General features: G+C 51.6%; 8 protein-coding genes across 8 annotated transcripts; 3 read left to right on the top strand and 5 right to left on the bottom strand.

The window, feature by feature from the left end:
• On the bottom strand, positions 1 to 4,967 carry An14g05410 (uncharacterized protein; the record flags this gene model as incomplete). Its single annotated transcript, XM_001401127.1, has 5 exons — positions 1 to 3,110; positions 3,171 to 3,949; positions 4,004 to 4,315; positions 4,373 to 4,496; positions 4,556 to 4,967. 5 exons carry the CDS (start codon positions 4,965 to 4,967, stop codon positions 1 to 3), a joined length of 4,737 nt encoding a protein of 1,578 aa, XP_001401164.1.
• Positions 4,968 to 5,329: 362 nt separating this feature from the next.
• An14g05400 (uncharacterized protein) lies at positions 5,330 to 5,719 on the bottom strand (the record flags this gene model as incomplete). The annotated part of the gene is made up of 1 exon (XM_059744291.1): positions 5,330 to 5,719. The coding sequence occupies one exon, from the start codon at positions 5,717 to 5,719 to the stop codon at positions 5,330 to 5,332; it is 390 nt and encodes a 129-aa protein (XP_059602356.1).
• Positions 5,720 to 8,105: 2,386 nt separating this feature from the next.
• Positions 8,106 to 8,842, top strand: An14g05390 (uncharacterized protein; the record flags this gene model as incomplete). Its single annotated transcript, XM_001401125.1, has 4 exons — positions 8,106 to 8,141; positions 8,202 to 8,428; positions 8,480 to 8,645; positions 8,702 to 8,842. The coding sequence occupies 4 exons, from the start codon at positions 8,106 to 8,108 to the stop codon at positions 8,840 to 8,842; spliced, it is 570 nt and encodes a 189-aa protein (XP_001401162.1).
• Positions 8,843 to 9,666: 824 nt separating this feature from the next.
• An14g05380 (uncharacterized protein) lies at positions 9,667 to 10,850 on the top strand (the record flags this gene model as incomplete). Its single annotated transcript, XM_059744290.1, has 2 exons — positions 9,667 to 10,363; positions 10,417 to 10,850. 2 exons carry the CDS (start codon positions 9,667 to 9,669, stop codon positions 10,848 to 10,850), a joined length of 1,131 nt encoding a protein of 376 aa, XP_059602355.1.
• A 435-nt stretch (positions 10,851 to 11,285) lies between these two features.
• An14g05370 (uncharacterized protein) lies at positions 11,286 to 13,007 on the bottom strand (the record flags this gene model as incomplete). Its single annotated transcript, XM_059744289.1, is given in 3 exon segments — positions 11,286 to 11,493; positions 11,511 to 12,610; positions 12,672 to 13,007. 3 exon segments carry the CDS (start codon positions 13,005 to 13,007, stop codon positions 11,286 to 11,288), a joined length of 1,644 nt encoding a protein of 547 aa, XP_059602354.1.
• Positions 13,008 to 13,131: 124 nt separating this feature from the next.
• Positions 13,132 to 14,454, bottom strand: An14g05360 (hypothetical protein; the record flags this gene model as incomplete). The annotated part of the gene is made up of 4 exons (XM_059744288.1): positions 13,132 to 13,485; positions 13,574 to 13,909; positions 14,101 to 14,179; positions 14,300 to 14,454. The coding sequence occupies 4 exons, from the start codon at positions 14,452 to 14,454 to the stop codon at positions 13,132 to 13,134; spliced, it is 924 nt and encodes a 307-aa protein (XP_059602353.1).
• Positions 14,455 to 14,605: 151 nt separating this feature from the next.
• An14g05350 (uncharacterized protein) lies at positions 14,606 to 16,149 on the top strand (the record flags this gene model as incomplete). Its single annotated transcript, XM_001401121.1, has 6 exons — positions 14,606 to 14,698; positions 14,787 to 14,861; positions 14,929 to 15,668; positions 15,725 to 15,857; positions 15,911 to 15,984; positions 16,044 to 16,149. 6 exons carry the CDS (start codon positions 14,606 to 14,608, stop codon positions 16,147 to 16,149), a joined length of 1,221 nt encoding a protein of 406 aa, XP_001401158.1.
• A 730-nt stretch (positions 16,150 to 16,879) lies between these two features.
• Positions 16,880 to 18,520, bottom strand: An14g05340 (uncharacterized protein; the record flags this gene model as incomplete). Its single annotated transcript, XM_059744287.1, has 5 exons — positions 16,880 to 16,922; positions 16,968 to 17,035; positions 17,213 to 17,892; positions 17,973 to 18,058; positions 18,129 to 18,520. 5 exons carry the CDS (start codon positions 18,518 to 18,520, stop codon positions 16,880 to 16,882), a joined length of 1,269 nt encoding a protein of 422 aa, XP_059602352.1.
• Positions 18,521 to 18,892: the final 372 nt, after the last annotated feature.

The following is an 18,892-nucleotide window of genomic DNA, read 5'->3' as shown; positions in this document are numbered from 1 at the left end:
TTATATGCGCCCGTCGACGATAACGCTCTCATACGGGATCGAAATATCAGTAGCAACCCACGAGTCTGTGCTCTTGGTGCTGCCCATTCGGGCCAAGTTGCGAATCTTGCTACTCAGGCTCTCGTTGACACTGCGGCCCCGACGATGCTCAAAAGACATACGGCGTTGTTCCAAACCCGGACGGCCATCCATGTGAAGCGTAGGTCCTGTGGTCATCGCGCGAGGCAGCAGTCGACCGAAGTCTTCATTGTCGATGGCGATGTCTATCGTCCCCGAAGACTCGCGTGGAGAGGCCAAAGGTGCAGTTGGGGGAGGTGGCGGTGGAGGAGGACTCAAATGTTGGAGCTCCGGCAAAATAGGAGGATTCTCGGTCTGCTGGTTTGCCATTGCATTTTCAATGGTTTCCTCTATGCTAACTGTCACAGGGGAGCCGCCGTAGCTATGTCCACCACTGTCTCGACGGGGAGCCATACTTCGCGTTCGGCTCGTGGACCGACTTCTCGGGAGATGAGGGTTGTATCTTGGGTGCATTGGGAGATCCGTTGGTACAGCGCCAAACTGGTGGCTTTCGGGGACTGGAACGGACATCGAACGACCGATCCGCTCAGCATCACCCTGGTACTTGGCATCACTAAGTAGGATACCGGCATCAGAAGGTACCGGGGGCGTCGGTGCTGTTTCTTCATAGCCGTTATATTTGGGGTGCTTCATGGCTTTCGGGGTTGCGGGCAGTCCCAAAGGCACACCAGACCTCGAAGAGTTTGAATCAGAGCTGCTTGGATACTCTGGAGAGCCCTTGTTTGTAGCAGTCCGGTTCCGGCCGGGGGTACGCGGCGCAAAAGCATTGATGGAAAATGTTGCATTCTCCAAAGCAGAACGACTCGGCTGCAACTCCCCTGGAAATGGGATGTTAGGCGCCGATGGATTGCGTGCCAGCGACAGGCGCCGAGCTTCAAGCTCTGCAGCGGCAAGTTCCTTCCTCCGCTGTTCCACAAGTTTATCCTGGAGGACAGCAGTGTGCTCCGCGTGAGATGCCTGTGCCAGCATGTTATTGGCACTAGGACTGTTATCGACGATGTAGATGTCATCATGAGCGGTACTGCCATTGACAAATTCTAGGACACCTTGTTGCGCGCTCTCTGTCGGCTCGGTATCGTGACGGCTACGAGACCTTGCTCTCGCCCACTTCGACTCAGATGGCGTCTCGCCCCTCCCACCTGCACCCTTTTGAGGTCGACGACTGCCGCTCCGTTGGCGGGTTCGCAACCGTTCTCTATCACTCGCAACTAGTCTCAATGCGTCTTCTGCACTGGATCCTGGCAATGGAGACGAGGGAGACCGGGTGCCTGATTCTTGACGGTCCATGCTGCGTCCTCGACTGGAGGGATCTTGATTTTCCGTACCAAGACGGTTGGTTGTATTCCGACTGGCAGAACGGTTTTGACGGCGTTCAGAGGAGTTGCGCGAACGTGGCTTGCGGACCCTGCTAGCGCTGCGTGTTCGAGACGATGGCTTGTTGGCGGCATTGACGTTGATACGAGCCAGTTCCTCTGGCGACATTGGGACAGGAGATGAGGGAGAACGTTTGGCGGGTGGAATGTATCTCTTTTCATTTCGCCCACGCGTCTCCTGTGAAGCGTTCCTGGAACGGTACCTCCGCGCCGAGGTCTGACTGGCCGAGTCGTCCGTATTCCGTCTTCCTCTACCGTTATGATGATTTCCTTGATACTTCTTCGCGTGATAGTTCGCCTCGCCAAGGCTACTGATATACGGGTCAATGCTGCGGCCGCTAACGCTGGGGCTCCTTGCGGAACTGAAACTATTCAACGTTGACGCTGGACTGCGGAAGTTGGCCAGCATCTCGGATTGAGCGTGCATGTCATTTTCCGATGCGTTGCGGTGATGAAGATTTAGCTGCAAGCCATCTGGTTTACGGTCTCTAGTTCCGTTTCGGCTGTCTGAACGCTCCTTCAAGGCTTCAAAAACTCCAGCAGCCGGAGAAGGAAGACCCTTGATGGTAGAGAATGTATCTGCTGTCGCTTGGACTGCGGTCTGAGGACTGGGCTTGTACTCTTCTGGATCATAACGGGCAGATGATAGCAAACCAAGCTGTTCGTCATCTGCTTCCCCCCCTTTCTGCTCTAGCGGCTGGCTCTCGTCATTCTCTGAAGTTGATCCATAGTCTAGCGCTTGTTTATTGTATCCCGTGGAGGGGAATGTAGGAGGGTGTACGTCAATTGGGGTCTCCCCGATAGATGGAAGACGCCGTCTGTTGAAGGCAGGCGTTGTTGTGCGCGTATTCATCGCGTTATTTATGCTCTGAATATTATTCAGCTTGTACGATCCAAACCCACCCGGAGACAAGGCAGATTCGACGACTGCAGATTCTGCGATCGGAGTAACCCCGGGGGCATTTGTTGGCGTTCTGTCATCTGACTTTAGTCCAGGGAACTTGAATCGATTGTTTGGTTGAGAGTCAAATGAAGTAATAAGCTTCAGCGCTGGTGTCTTCGATACCGGTCTGCCATTGACAGCTGGACTTGGGTGAGAGTTTGGCACCATAAGACTTGCTGGGTTCGGATAAGGTTCCGGAGATGTCATTGGAGACCTTCTGGTGATAGCTTCCGCGAAGGATGTAGCCTGTTGTGCAGCAGGAGAAGTCCATGGCTCGGAGGGCTCTACACCTGTGCACATGAAACATCTAATTGCGAGCTGTTGCTGAGAGTGTGACACAACATGCTCTCCCCACCGACGGACCAAATACGATTGTCGCTGCCAGTCTGTAGGCATTACAAGGCATGTCATCAGTATGGCTTCCATGTAATAGTTCTGAGAGACATAGACTTCGATGGCATCGTTTCTGTCTCCCAGTCCTAGGAGTATGGTGGCTGCCGTGTGGACATCTCCAATTTCTAGCAGCTTCTGGACCAATGCTTGTCCGATCTTGTTCGACTGCGATTCTCCAGACATCTGGCTAAATGCAAGGAGCATCCAGTCTGTGATTGAGGCTGGCCCCGAACTGATCATGGAAAGCATATTGTCTGTATCGGATTCTCCAATCCACTGAGCAAGTAGAACGGCGCTTTGGCTAGCTTCGGGATGGTTGCTCACTGGTCACAGAATTAGCGAATGTTTAGAAACATATCTGGTAAGCACAGGTTCTAACATACGTTCATCCCTAATCAATTCTTCAATATCTCCATCGAAGCCAAATACGACGCTCAGCATCTGTTGACGCAGATCGTCTGGCGTGAGGCGAGACTCGTCAAGGGGCTGATGGTGTCCATAAGGTACATCATTGAGGCGTGCGCGCGTAAATGGGAATAGATCCACTGGCTTTTCGGCAGGACTAAGCTGTACCTCGTTCCTCAGCCGTGAACCGGCGCGAGAGCTTTTGGTTGACGACATTGACACGGACGATGCGTAGGCATAGGAAGCTCCGGATGGTTGGGGCGTTTCTCTCCCGGATGCTGAGGTTAACGAGAATGATGTGGTCGTCTGACCGGACCTACTGGGTGGTGAGAATGGTATCTTGTGCATGCCCGAGGAAGCCTTCGAGCTAACGGAATTCGTGACCGAATTGGCATGGCTCCTATTCACGGGGCTTGCGACATCTGCACGCTGTTGCCGAACAGCCTCAATTCCGTTCGTGTCAAATGGGGTCCTTCGAGAGCCAAACATCGCACCAGACTCCCTCATTGTTGGCGGTTCCTGCAAGGTGCGTAGTCTCGGTTGCTCCATAGGCGCCGGCAAAGCTCCAGAGGGGGCATGCTGCACATTCGCGACCATGGCAGGGCTGTCTATATCGTACTGCTGAACAGTGTATTGAGGGCCGAGGGTGAATAGTGTGGCGGTCGGCCCATAGTTGGCGAAGCCACGAGGATTGTCTATGGTGGGGATGGGCTCATACGTGACATGTTTTGTCCTGACATCCCAAGCCCACGTTTCGCTGTTGACGGGTTTTAGCCTCATAACCCGGGGGAAGATGAAGACTCCTGCTTACCCTTCAAGAAACTGCACGATCCTGCCATTCTTAGACCAAGCCATCCACTTTGGTTCAGTGGCTGGGGAGCCATCAGACCTCTTGAGCACTCTGATCACGCGTGGGGCCTCTTTCTGCGGTGGTTTTGCTACACTCCAAACTCTCAAATCACCATTGGCTGCCAAAGTGGCTAGCATATCTGACTTCTGTTTAGACGAGGATGCATGCCACGCTAACGAGATTATCGCCGATGGTCCTCGTGAAGTGGACATGGTATGTAAGATGCTGAATGTTGGGTGCAGTGTCGCGAGCATAATGGAACCATTTTGATAACTAAGCCGAACTGTTAGACCATTCGACTCTTGTGAGGACTAGGCGCAGTTTACCTACCCAATGGCATAGGTTCGACAATCCGTAGCGGGGGCTAAAGCGGTAATGGGATCAAAGATGGTGCGACACGAAATATGCTCCGAGGTAGAAGGCTCAAATATGATCACGTCTCCTTTTTCATTACCTGCGGATGGTTGTGAGCGCTTGTTTATAAGAGAACTTTGTGGGTGGGAGGGGTGTTACCAAAGGCCACATTGCCGTTCCGCATCCAGGCGGCAACCTTGAGCTGCTCGAACGAGGCGAACCTAGCGAGTACGCTTCCTGTGAACAGGTCCCATACAATTGCAGTCTGGCTGACATCGTAACTGACCACCAGCCTTCCCGCACCACGCTCGCTAACATTATCCACATATATGAATCCGATATCGTCTTGGTGATTTTCGAAGCGTCGTTCGAGCGCCAAAGTATCATGGTGGAGACATACAATCACCGAGCCCTGGGCATAGAGAAGTAAAGACGCAGTAGACGCACATGGCTCAAGCCGGGCAGGAGGTGTCTGTGGCTGTGTTGATACCGGGGGTGCGGCGGGCTTCATTCTCGAAGGTCGAGGATCTGGGACTTGAACTGGATTTCTGTTCCATGATAGTTCAACCATCGTTTCGACTGCGCCGCAGAGAGGTCCCTGGACGGGGTGCTGGAAGTGTTTATTTCCTGTTCCCTGTCCCAATCCCAAGCTCCGTCTCCAGACAGGCAAGTGTCAAGTGCTCGGTCCGGGCACAGATCACTTCTGTAACAGTTAAATAATCAACGATGACGGCGTGACAAGGGCAGAGACGCTATCCGTCCAAAACGAGCAATGGTAATTATAAACCTCCCATTGGCACGTAGGACAAGACAAGAACGATACGAGCACCAAATGAGTGCAGTCCCGCTCAGGACAGCCAACGAAACGTCACTGCTTCAGATGACTACCGACTCGAGAACACAATTTTCAACGTGATCTCAACAGACATTTGACTAGAGAATTGAGAAGACAACAGTTAGAGTGCTGATATACGAGTAAGAGGAATGATCCGAATGACGGCCTTTCGTCTCAACAGGCTTGGGGTTTGGGGGTGGCGAGGAAGAAGCGAGGTTATAGCAGGGTACAGCGACAGACGATGGTGATAGCGCGCTAAATCCGAACCGAACAAAAAGGCAGACGCACAAAAATGCAAATGAAAGACAAAGAATGATGCAGTGGAACGACCAGGGATACAACGCACTAGGCAGGCTACCACGTTGCTGGCACGAATTGTGGAGGGGGGAAAGATAATAAGGAAGACCAGGGCAGAGGCGGGGAGGGGAGCAAAAAGTAAAATGAGGAACGATTGCACTAACACAAAACACAGGATTCACGCAGAGCATGGACTGATAGTCGTGCTCTGGCCCTGTGGACTCTTATTCCTTATTATTCTCCTGAAGGCGCCAGCCTTGAGAGTCCGTTGTGTGGTCATCAAGGAGAGTTTCCTGTGAAATCTGAGACGTCTCCGAAGGCAGCGGAGAGAGTCGATCGAAATCTCCAGCCATCAAGCAACACGAGCTAGCGCCAAGGGGAGTGGACGGCGCTTCCATGGACCAGGATATCATCGATATGGGACGAGCAGGGCGTTCAACGACTTAATTAGCGGACGAGAGCAAATAAGACCCGTCGAGCGACATGAGGAGCTGTCGGTGGCTCCATCAGCGGCACACCAACAAGCATGCAGCAGCGGGACGTGGAAACCGGAGTGCAAAGCAGACTGCCAGTCGATCCTGCCGCGTCTGACCAGGGGGGGCTGCGAGAGGAGTTCAGTCATCTTCGTGTTACGCCGTTGGCGGGCTAACCAGGAGCTATAGGAAGATCAAGCGGGCTAATCATCGAACGATGCCGCCCACAATCAACATGAAGCGCAATCGGTGGATAGGAAAGAGTTTGAGACTAAAAATGAAGGAGATGAGATGAGCGCCAATTGTTGCACCGGTCAAAGATGGGCGGGAAATGGGGGGGTGAGGGAGTGAGAGAGAGAATCGGACGGGGGCCATACTAGTGAGGTGAGTTAGTAGTTAGTACGGAGTTGTGGGTGGTGGTTAGTTCAATCCTATTGCATGCGTCCGTTTTTCCCAGGCGGGGCTGGAGTAGTACCAGTGACTTAGTTAGTACTAAGATTTGGTATGGGAGGCAGAGGTATACAATACCTTACCTAAGGGGAGTTCTGCATGGCCAGCGGCTGCTGTCAGGGACCTTTCCCGCCGGCTCCTCAGGCCTGATTGGCTTGCGGACTGCAGAGGGCGTTTCTTCACGCTGCAGGCCTCATCACTCGGTTGTGCCAATCAGCGCCGGCACCCGCCCTGGAGTCGCCCTCAAGTGACCTGCTCGGCGCGTAAATGAGCGCTCTGACTGGTATCGCCGAACCCTCCCCTCGACTGCTCAACCCGTGTGGTCAGCAGGATTGTGGCTAATCTTGGGTGATGTACTGTGGGACTTTGAATCACATCCCTCGACGTGCTGGGGACGGAACTACTGAGGTACGTGATATACTTGGGTACTTACGTGGATTGGAACACTGAAATAGTACGTAGAAGAACCGAAATAAACAGGAGACATACTACAATCTTGCCTTGAAAATGTGGAAATAAGATGGCGCACGCAGGTGCTATCCTTAAACCTTGAAGATAAACCGAAAAAAAAGCCATCATTGCAAGTGCTGTAAGGCCGCCTATTACCGATACCATCTGAATTGCGCTCACCCTTCTCAAGATGGATAGTGGCGCTACATGGTTAGTATATACTATGGCGGTGTAGTAACCGATGGTACTACTCTACCACAACAATTTCCAGACTGAAAATACGCTAGGATTATGAATGCGAAAACCATCACCGTCTACACGACCTTGTTATTTTCCCTTGGGAAGGCCGAATACTTCAGATGGCCGCAATATGGTGTACCTTCATCGGCGATTCATTTGACACTGACAGGAGCTAACGATCTGAACGGTCGGTCACAGTCGGAGCTGGTGAGACAACAATTCTACGCACATCCAGCTAAGACATACATACATGGCTGGACTAGTATACGGAGTATGGAGTCGAAAATAGCCCTTCCACAGATGGGCACGGCCTGTGCATGCAATGTGATGAGATCAACTAGAAGCTGCGCTGTGACTGGCGTCCTTCGGGACTAGTGGGAGGTCCCGGGGCTTAGACATTGCGGGGGTGGTTGAGGAGCTCGGACGGTGATGAGATTTTGCCTCTTCCTTGGATGTGATAAGAAAGGCATCGGGAGAGGCAGGCATTCGGCCCATAATGGCGAACGGAGACTGACTGAAATTCATCATCCACCAAGATGCCTCGTGCACGGTAGGATTCAGTCTGTGTCACGCTCGGGACAATGGCATTATGGTCATCTAATATTTAGACGAATACTCTTCAGCTAGAGCCAGAGTGCAACTGTACATACACCTGGGCCTTTACGTTCCTTCCGATGATGCCAACGAGAGTAACAAGAAGCTCTAGACTTCGCGACAGGGAACTACTATTTCCAGTTAGCCGGACGGGGATGCCGTGCAACGCAACAAGCGGTCACGGGTAGATCACATGATAGCGGAACTACTTGACTCTGGCTATCGCGGCAAAACATCGGCCCGTGATCTGATTTTCCGCCTTCTCCAAAATCTTCTGGGCTCAACGATATCGATAGCAACGAATACCGCTCCCGTTCCCCGCTGGTGTACTTTTTCTTTCTGTTTAGCGGCGAAGGTCTATTATCACAAAATGGGTGTGCAAAAGAAGACTCGCAAGTTCGCGCAGGTATGTCTCTGTGGCTTCGCAGCAGATACGGAACGGAAACTGATCCTACTGAATCTATAGATGAAGCGCGCCATCAAAGCCCGTGATGAGCGACTGAAGAAGCCGGAAGCGAAAAAGGAGACGCCCAAGGAGGATCAGCTGACTCGACAAGTCACCCAAGCTCCTTCGAACATGTTCTTTGCCGCGAACACTGCCCTTGGCCCTCCCTACCACGTGCTGGTCGATACCAACTTTGTTTCCCACGCCATTCGAGCCAAGCAGGACCTACTTACTTCGATGATGGACTTGTGAGTTGGAACACTATTTGGACTTTGGATATATGCTAAGACTGGCTGCAGGCTGTACGCGAAGTGTATTCCGACCTTCTCAGACTGCACTATCGCGGAATTGGAAAAGCTGGGTGACAAGTACCGCCTCGCACTTCGGGTTGCCAAAGACCCTCGGTGGTCTAGGGTTAAGTGCTCTCACAAGGGTACCTATGCAGATGACTGTATCGTGGATCGGGTGAGTGGTTACTCAAATTTTTCTTGGGTAGCACAGCGCGCTAACGACTCTTGTAGGTGACCAAGCATAGAATTTACATTGTGGCGACCAATGATCAAGATCTGTGTCGCCGCCTGCGCAAGATTCCTGGTGTTCCGATCATGAAGGTTGCTAGGGGCAAATTCACCATCGAGAAGTTGCCCGATGCTTTGGATTAAGCCTGGTAAAAAAAGCAAGGCAACAAAAGAAAAAGAAAGAAGATGTGTGTTTGATACCACGCCACAGTACGACGTTTCACGAAGATATACCCCAAGCACCGCTTACTAGCGGATGCGGATTCAGTTCGTCTTCATCTTACAAACGAGGAGCTCGTCTGGTCCCACTGCGTCCGAGCACGATCATCCTGTCTGATGTTGTGCAAGTCCATGCGATGGCAACGCTACCTGGCAGGCCAGGTCGAGCTGCATATTGGCTTGCGACGTGCATCATGGGCTGGTCCAACTTGATGACCAGATAGTTCTAACGACCGCCATCATGTTATGCACAGGGTGGACGTGACGAAGCGAGACAGGCGGAAGCCGATACTCGGAGAGCTTAGATAGCAGATAGATAAATGGTCAGTGCCGGCTGTTCTAGCCTTGCTAATTGCAGCTAGAACCGAATAGCAGCTTAATCGTATTCTGTTTAATCTCCACGCTCACTTCGGAATACTAGCTATAGTTCGTATCTATCCCCGAACAATAGATAGTTGTCCGGGTGATTCTGCACGCAATCAGGCCATGGCCACATCACTAATCACCTGTTGCGTAGCCATTTGCAGTAGTACTAAGCCATTGACCAAAAGCGTAACGATTGATAGCTATGAAAGACGCAATGCACACCGGCCGGCGCAAAGTGTGACTCAATTCCTCCGCGTGCGGGGAACCGGTTCCAGAAACGCTTATCATCCCCTCAATCTCCGCCAACACTATCATCACACCACTTGCATACACACATACACACAATCCAACCAGTCTGCAAAGACAATCACAATCACAGCATAATGGCCGAAAAAGAAACCATTGTCGTAATAGGGTACGTCGTATCCCAATGCCACCCCCTCAACCACAACAACAGCACCACTAACCACCCCCACCCATTCCAACCAAACAGAGCCGGCATAATCGGCCTCACAACAGCCCTCTACATCCAACAACGCCTCTCCCCATCCCAACGCGTCCTCATTGCAGCCCGAGATTTTCCTCACAGCACATCCCTAAACTACGCCTCACCCTGGGCAGGCGCCCACTACCGTCCCGTCCCTGGCTCCAACGCCCAACACACCCGAGAAGAAACACAAGCCCGCCGCACCTATGCACACTTCAAGACACTCGCGGCTCAGGAGCCGGGCGCAGGTGTTCAGTCCACTACTGGCATTGAATACCTCGAGAACCCGCCGGCGGAGTACCTCAACGAGAAGAACATCCAGGCTGCGTATGGGCATTTGGATGGGTTTGAGTACTTACAGCCCGGGCAGATGCCGGGGGATGTGAAATGGGCTGTGAAGTATAAGACGTTTGTGGTGAATTCTCCCGTGTATTGTGCGTGGTTGTTGAGGGAGTTTGTGTTGAGGGGTGGGGAGGTGAAAGAGTACACGTTCGTAGATTTGAGGGAGGGGTTTTATCTCGCGGAGAGGGTGAGGGCTGTGGTTAATTGTTCTGGGTTGGGGTTTGGGGATGAAAAGAGTTATATTATTCGGGGTGAGTGGTTGTTTTCTCTTGGAGGATCTTGATGTTGCTGACTCACTATTCAGGGCAAACGTGTCTGGTGAGGAATCCTTGCTCGGCTACTATCACTCGACAGAATAGCGATGGCTCGTGGTCCTTCTGTATTCCACGCCCATTGGGTGGTGGGACAATTATTGGGGGCACGAAGCAGCCGCATAATTGGGATCCTAATCCGTCAATGGAAACACGGGCCCAGCTATTGGCGAATGCTGCCAAGTGGTTTCCCTTCGAGGAGGGAAGTAAAGAAGAGTTCGATGTGATTCGTGATATTGTTGGCCGTCGACCAGCACGAGAGGGGGGCATGAGGATTGAAGTGGAGAAGATAAATCAAGGTCAGGAAGTGATAGTTCATGCATACGGAGCTGGGGGTCGTGGTTTTGAATTGTCCTGGGGTGTGGCAGAGGATGTTTACGACTTGATGCGACAAAACGGATTAATAAAGGCAAAAGCCTCGCTATAGAGTTGCCCACCTGAGAGATCCGCCTGACTACAGAAAGTCGCTCGGCTATTGCGCTACAGGAAGTACATGCGGCATACAAATCTATGAGTGAAAACTGCATGGCAGCTGCAACTTCGGTAGAAGAAAGATGATACAACTTTTCGTCTATTGTTCGTAACATTACTTATCACGGAATATGGTCGCCACGGACATTAAAGCATATCCAAACATCGGAAGGGCCCATTCACACAGGTCGAGTCTCCCGATCGCCAGCGGGTCTCGTGTATGTGTCTCAGATCCTTGTAACACTCACATTGACAAAGTATAGTGGCTTCAAAACCTGCATTGTCAACAGATAGAGATGTTGTGTGCGTGGCCAATTGGCTCTTTCTGGACTAAGTCAGTAAGTTTTAGAACATATCAACGGCACTCATACCTGATGCCGGGTCGGGCTGACTATGGCGAAGGAGCCAATGGGGCCCAATTGCTGGGTTGGGTATTTCCGCAAATCTTGAGGTGATCATCCGGTATAGTCATGTTCTGCAGCTGGTCCGGTGCTTCGATAATGATCGCCATGAGGCGGATCTCAACGTGCCACTCAATATGGCAATGGAACATCCAGATGCGTAATTGACCGATCAACGTCAGTTTGGAGACATCTAATCTGCAGCGAGGGAATACTTATCAGGATTCATTGCACGGAATCTAATCACGAAATGTCCCAGAGGCTCCACCATGAGCGTATCTCTGCGCATGGGAGTCGCCGAAACGTTACGGTAGCCATCAAAGAAGCCACCGTACGGGTAGGTACGCTGCAGCACCTGGAAATCATGACCGTGGAGATGCCACGGGTGGAGGTTGTCATGGTGGTTGTTGAGAACAATCTCCACCACATCACCATAATTAACAACAAAAGGGTTCACATCCCCATAAAGGTCCGGGTCCATGCAAGCCTCAGGGTCAGAATAAATGGCAGTATACAGCGTGGGAGAGTCGGGAGCGTTATATGTCATATTGTTGATGCTGTAGGCGGGCTTTCCATCCACTGTGGTTGGGTAGACATCGAAGATGAATTGGTGTTGTATTGGGTCGATCAACGGAAGATGGTCTCTCGGTGTCAAGGTCACATCGTCGAGGAAGTCCAGACTTGCATTGTTGACATGAATCACTGGTGGAGGAGGCAAAGGAGCATCTTCATTGTACATGAGCCATGCGGTGCCGTTGGGATTGTACCCTTGAGGTGGGCTCCTTCCCTCTTGAACAAACATTTCGTCAATATCGAGGCCGTCCCAGATCGCATAGTTCTTGCTAGTATCGTTTTTGGTGGTGAGGAGGATGTCGACTCGTTGCCCAACGGCCACACGCAGATACTGGGGTGGAAGAAAATGCGGTTCCACTGCAATGCCATCCATACCAACAATGGTCATGTCGTGGTCGTCAATGACGAGTGCATGGCCGGGGAAGTTTCCCATGCAAACAACGTGGATCAGGTAGGTCGTGCCGGGCTTGACGCTGATCTTGGTGTTATGCATGTCATTGAACAAAACCGCATCAGGCAGTGGCTCTTGACCGCCATAGGGGGCATGGTCCGATGGAACAATGAATTCATCGAGCAAGACAGGTATTTGTACATGATACCAGTCTGATAGAGTGAGAGTCATTTCCTCGTCATAGTGATACGGCGCAGGAACATTATCGTGCACGATGATGGGTCCGCGCAACCCATCAGGATATTGACCGGGCTCGTGGGAGTGGTACCAATATGTGCCGGTTTGGTTGATCTAGATCCATGGGTCAGAAGGCGCAGTTCAGGTACTGATCCAGCAAGCAGGGTCAGCTTACCGGAACAATGTAGCGCATCCGCTGGTTGGGGTGGAGCTCGCATTGAGTGACTCCTGGGACACCGTCCATGTACCCATTGTAGTTCTGATGGAGACCATGCCAATGGATTCCGGTGGACTCGTTACCCAGCCCGTTGTACACGTCGACGATGAGGTTATCGCCAACATCGACGTCGATCTGAGGACAAGGCCAGTGTCCATTGATGCCGATCACAGGCCTCGCATACCCATCCGGTGCTGCAGTCACCCAAGTTATATTCCAATCCAGGTACACATCTTTGCTCGATACCTGTTGGACGAACCCGTACAGGCCGAGCGTGATGAGGGTTCGGATCATTGCCGCGGCTTCAAGTATAGCATTCACCGGACGCGGGCGCAGACTTTCGGAGCAATTCCTGAAGGGAAGTCGAAAATAAGTATGTACAGACAACTGCTCGGGCTGCTAAATTATGAACAAAAAGTTAGTTCAGCCCGCGGAGCAACAAGGAAAGGAACCCTTGGCGACTTGGATGCCTCGTCGGTGTCGCCGCCTCGGCATCAGATCCAAACAAACATTTCTCGCATGGCCGGAGCGCAAGCCTACAAATGAGCCGATCCGATGCGAGTCGTGCTTTCAGTCGCCGCCCGGGGGAAATCATTCCAGCATAGACATAGAATGCAAGCATGTAACCTGTCCTTGCTTCAAGGGATGGGGAAGGAGAAGTAGGGAGTCGGCCAGCTTCTCCTACATGCAGATACCTTCCCAGTTCAGAGATGCAGGATGCCCCGGCAAGAAAATTCCTGAGGTATTGGCACACTTGTCTGGTTCTGGATAGCTGGATACATTGACGCCTAATGGCGGTTACTTCAGCTATGAAGGGGGCCAAATCGCAAGGCACTGTGCGATAGATGTCCGAGCACTACTGTTGCAACAGTAACTCGCTTCAATGTCGTTGTCTGCACGCTAGCCCTTGATGCCTTCTCTACGGAGTAGAGTAAGTCTCCATGCTTTGTGTTCCTCTTCTTGTGCCAATAGGCCTCTGGAAGTCTCCGGCCTCGGAATACTTGGCCTCTTTTGTCAAAGCATATTTGCTTGGTCGAAACTGACCATACCACTGCTCCGCGACCGAGACCTTGAAGCAGAGAACAATCCTTCCTCATCCAGACCGCGACAGCAGGCATTGGAATGCGCCTTCCGCCTTGGAATCGGGGGGATGCAAGGCATTCACTCGATGAAAGAACTACCGTTGTGAACATGCCCTGTTCACCCGTAGGCAGTACATATTTGGGTCCACCAGGTGGCTACCACGATGTTCTCAACATCGAGCACTTACATGAAGTATTTCTGACTCTAGTTAAGCTGCAATGAGTATAATATGTACGCCAACCAATCACGTCTATCCTCGGCAATCGACCGCTTCGATCTACTTTAATTGTGCAGCAACACATACTCCAAGAAGTTTAGGCTCCCGGATTAGCGGTCTCTTTCCTTCCAAGTAGAAGCTCTTGGTTGGGCTCGAACATGGATGCCTGGGACTTAAAGCATGATCTGGTATAGCGGAAAGTCGTCAACATGGCACAACGCAGGCAAGGGAGTTTCAACTACTGCCACCCAAAGCAAACTCTCACCCCAACCTCTGTCAGCGGAACAGTGTGTCAAGCCTTACCGATTGTCCGAGACCCGAGACAGACAGTGACGCCCCTTGTTCCCTCAGCGGCCGTGGATTGGTCAGCCCCCCTGCGTTTGTAGCCCTAAGTACTCTCAATGGTGGTTGTGATGTCACAAGGTTTGGAGGAGAGTTCATGTGCAACCCAGTCGGCAAGTTTCGCCGTGAGTACCTTACATTGAATGGGCTACGTTTAAAAAGGGTCCTTCAATGCTGTCTCCCGCCTGAACTGTAAATCTTCACATTGTCTACTCACAGACTGGACGGCGCGAACAAGCAAGCAAACACAATGGCTCCTTGGATCCTCGGCGAGAAGTTCAACACCGTTTACCCCCACAAGGGCTCTATCAAAGCTCTCTGGGAAACGAAGTGGAAGTTTGCAGTAAGTTTTCACTGGTGGTCGGCATCACCACCCCTTGCTCAGTGGTTGGCCAACCGCTCAGCCAGGTCTTATCTAACGTAGCATGCAGTGTGAAAAATCAGTCTATCCGTTTCACGACGGTGCCATCGAAGACTTTCGACCTATCTTCCAAAAGCTTATCGATGTAGGTTATCATAATCTTGCCATGTGCGCCTTACGAGCGCAAGGGTAAAATACTCACTTCTAGATAGGAAAATATCAACGATGCCTACACCGATGCCTACACGCAGGCTTTCTTCCCGGTTGCTGAGGCACTCGAAAATAAGGCGTCAGCTGCTTTGAACAACAACAATGTGGAGATGGCATCTGACTTGCTCCGAAGAGCTGCTGTGGTCTACCGTATCTCCCGCTTCCCATATGTCGACCCGACCAGAGAAGACATCAAAAAAGAGGCCTTCAACCGCCAGAAGAAGGTCTATCTGAAGGCAGCATCCTTCTGGAAGCCCACCATCCAGGAGGTCATCATCCCGCACAAGCATAAGTCGGCCACCGACGGAGCCTATGTTCCCCTTTTTGTTCGTGTCCCGGAACATGCGACGGCGGAGAACCCCGTCCCAGTTGTAGTTCTAATGACTGGTCTGGATGGATACCGTCCCGACAACAGTCAGCGTACGCATGAGATCATCAACCGGGGTTGGGCAACAGTTATCTGTGAGATCCCCGGTACCGCGGACTCGCCTGCCGATCCCAGCGACCCCGAATCGGCGGACCGTCAGTGGACTACCGTTCTCGACTACATGGCGACTCGTCCGGAGTTCGACATGTCCCGGGTTGCTGCCTGGGGTCTAAGTGCTGGTGGGTTCTACGCCATCCGGGCTGCACATACCCACCGTGATCGCTTCGTGGGAACTCTCGCCCACGGACCGGGCTGCCATTACTTCCTGGACCCCGAGTGGTTGAGCCGTGTTGATGACCACGAGTACCCATTCCTGTAAGTACTGTGACCACGTGTGTCATTGCTAACGACACTAATGGGACATTTTGTAGGCTCACCCCTGCCTGGGCCAAGAAGTACGGCTACTCCAACCCGGAGGATTTCAAGAAGCATGGCCAGAAGAAGTTCTCTCTTCTAGAGACGGGCATCTTGGATCAGCCTAGCTGCAGACTGTTGCTGCTCAACGTAAGACCGATACAGCCGCGATCTTCTGTATGATACTGACCCATGCTATGCAGGGTGTGGATGATGGCGTCACCCCCATCGAAGACTGCTTGATGCTCTTCAATCACGGAAGCCCCAAAGAGGGAAGGTCAGTCAGCTCCCTCCAATTCCGCATTTGCCTAGTCCTTAACCATGATCGCCCCTTAGATTCTTCCATGGACTACCCCACATGGGATACCCTCACAGTCTGGTCCCGTCGTACAAGTGGTTCGAGGATGTTCTGCGCTCGCCCCAAGAGCCTCTCAAGAACTGAAAAGGATGGTTATTATCGGTGCGCCGTACATATATAAATAGATATTTATGTGAACGGCCAATTTCAACAGAATGATCGACAATGATGAAAGTGATGACTGCAATGAGATGAGAACATGGGATATCTCTTACTTGGTCCGCACAATCTTAACATATCACTTTAGTGCTAAGCCAGATTTTGACTGACTCTCTGCCTGTCTGCGTAATTGCAATGTCTTGACCGGAATTTTTTTATTGTTTCCTTGAACATCCCATAGGCAAATTGACTTTCCGTACTCTGCTATGCAAGTTGTAAAAGAAGATTTAGGTCACCTCAAGACCCTAATCCACCTTCTTCAAGAGGGTCAGCTGAGCACTGCAACTGTCACCCAAGGTCGTCCAAGGATGCAAGACCTAAATCAATAGTCACGAACTTAAGTTGTCTCAAGACCCTGCTTAAAAACTAACTTGCCTAAGTCTCCAGGACCAGCACTAAACTTCAGTTTTATCCCCCTTCCCACTTCCCAATAGCACTACCCCTCTTCCCCCCCTTGCAGATACTATATCTTCATGTCTCAAGTTGTAACCTACGCTCAGACATGGTTTCAAACTCAATGACTCCTCCCCTCCCCCTTCCCGCCCCTCTCCACACCTTTTTTTTTTTGTCTCCGACGTCCCATCTACTATCTAGATGTAGCATTTATTCTGGGGTAAGATTAATATAATTGCATTGATTTGTTGATTATATGTATTTATCTGTGAAGTCGTTCTATTTTATCATCGGCCTCAGTAATGCTGTTAGATGGTATTGTATATTATAAGAGCTGTCATAGGATTTACCAGATATCGCAAGAACGAGTAGTAATGGTATTAGTAGTATTAGTAGTAAGTAAATCCACCTCAGCTAGCTAGCTAATCATAATACCCCGTCTCAAACATCTCATGTTCCCAGCTTGCCAGGATGAAAGACGAAGTGCCGAAGAGGTTGTTGTATTCGATGGGTCTGGTGGTGTAGTACTTTGAGAATACAATTGCGTTAGCATTCAGCCGAATCACAAAAGAATGGAAGAAGAAGAAATTCATACCTCAAAGGTCGGATCATACAATCCACAATCCCCAACAGTCCCATTGTACCCCAACGAGCCATCCGCCTCCTCCTTGACAAACTCGCTCACCAGATAGTTATAGCACTTATCGGCCGCATCAGTATATCCCACTCCATTGGGTGTCTTCCCCTGCAAATAGCCCAATCTGGCACCTTTCAACAATCCATACACAAACTGAGCTGATCCACTAGACTCGATATAGTTGCCCTCTTCCCCACCATGCAACATAACCTGCCACCAGCATCCAGTTTCCTCATCAGCGTCGTTGATGATCGTGTTAGCGACATTCCAGTATTTCGTGTAGACGTCGTCGCGCTGCGTCTCGTTGAGAATCGCGCTGTTTTTGCCTGATCGTTCAAGTAGATCCACCAGCGTCATGAACCAGTTTCCGAGAGCGCGGTTCCAGACGTAGGAACTCGCGCCGGTGGTGGGGTCGGCCCAGGAGGCGGTCTTGCTGGAGTCGTAGCCGTGGAAGAGGAGGCCGCTGGAGTCGTCGTGGCAGTGGTCTTTGAATAGATCGAGGCTGAGCATTAGGGAGTCGGATAGGGTGGTGTTAGTGGGCTCGAAGTAGGTTTTCCACATGGAGATGAAGGAGCCGAGAGGGTAGAGGCCCTCAAGGACGCCCCAGTTGGGGTAGGGGTTGAAGTACCAGAAGGCGCCTGGATATTCATATAATTAGTATGCTTCGGATTTTGAGTATGGGATTGAGTTGTTGGTATTGACGCGGGTGTTGTCCGACCTTCTGAGTCGCGGGTTCTTGCGTTAAAGGCATCGTGAAGGGTATCAAGGGCTTGTTTGTAGGTCTCATTTGGCGCGCGATCGTATCTAACAATATAGATGTCGGTTTGATTGTCCCTGAGGCCAGCCAGTTAAGTGGTGAGATTGAATGACTTACTGGTGATACATAGGATCTCCCGCCGCAAACACAGTGAGCGGAGCATTCACATCAAACGAAACATTCAACACTGCCGGAAGAAGGCTTTCCGCGCCCTGCAGCGTGTAACTGTGCCAATCCACCTGGCCGCAAGAATCGGCATCGTAGTAATCCTTCAACCGGATGACGGTTGACTCAAACAGCCCGATCCGAGAGATATTCGGGTAGATATCATCTCCTGCTGCAAAGTCACCTAGAATGGCATCTCGTCGGGCAATGACGCTATCTGTCATCCAGGCTGAGTATGGACGGGTGTTTGGATCGCAGCTGATTCCCACCGCCGCGGCAGGCTGGGAATGCGACAGCAATCCCGTCAACAGGACGGCGGTGAAGGAGACGAAGGACTGGGTCATGGCGGCGTGGGGATGGGACCACTGGGAACGAGGGGACTGTGGCGGTACTGTTGAGCTGCCATCGTCTTAACCTTATGTATTCAGTTTGTCGAGGGGACTGGGGTGCGCCATGGTGGAGAGGGATAAGAGACTTCGGGAATGAGGAGGGAATAGTGAGATCCGCGGAGGGAGAGGATGGGCGGGCGTTCCTGGATAGTTCGATCGGGAAGAAAGGGATGGTGGAGATTGCATGGACAGATCGGTGAGCATCAGTTGGGAAGATCGTGCAGCAGCAGCCGACGAGTGACAACATTCATGGGTGAGACAGACAGCTTCCAACCCTCCCCTGACGTGGAATGTAAGCTGAGGGTTTCCAGCAGCAGGAGCAGCAAG

This window comes from Aspergillus niger, assembly GCF_000002855.4.
Source record: "Aspergillus niger supercontig An14".
NCBI classification, from domain to species: Eukaryota; Fungi; Ascomycota; class Eurotiomycetes; order Eurotiales; family Aspergillaceae; genus Aspergillus; species Aspergillus niger.
Note: the sequence above shows the minus strand (reverse complement) of the source record. Positions and strands in the feature narration are given on the sequence as shown.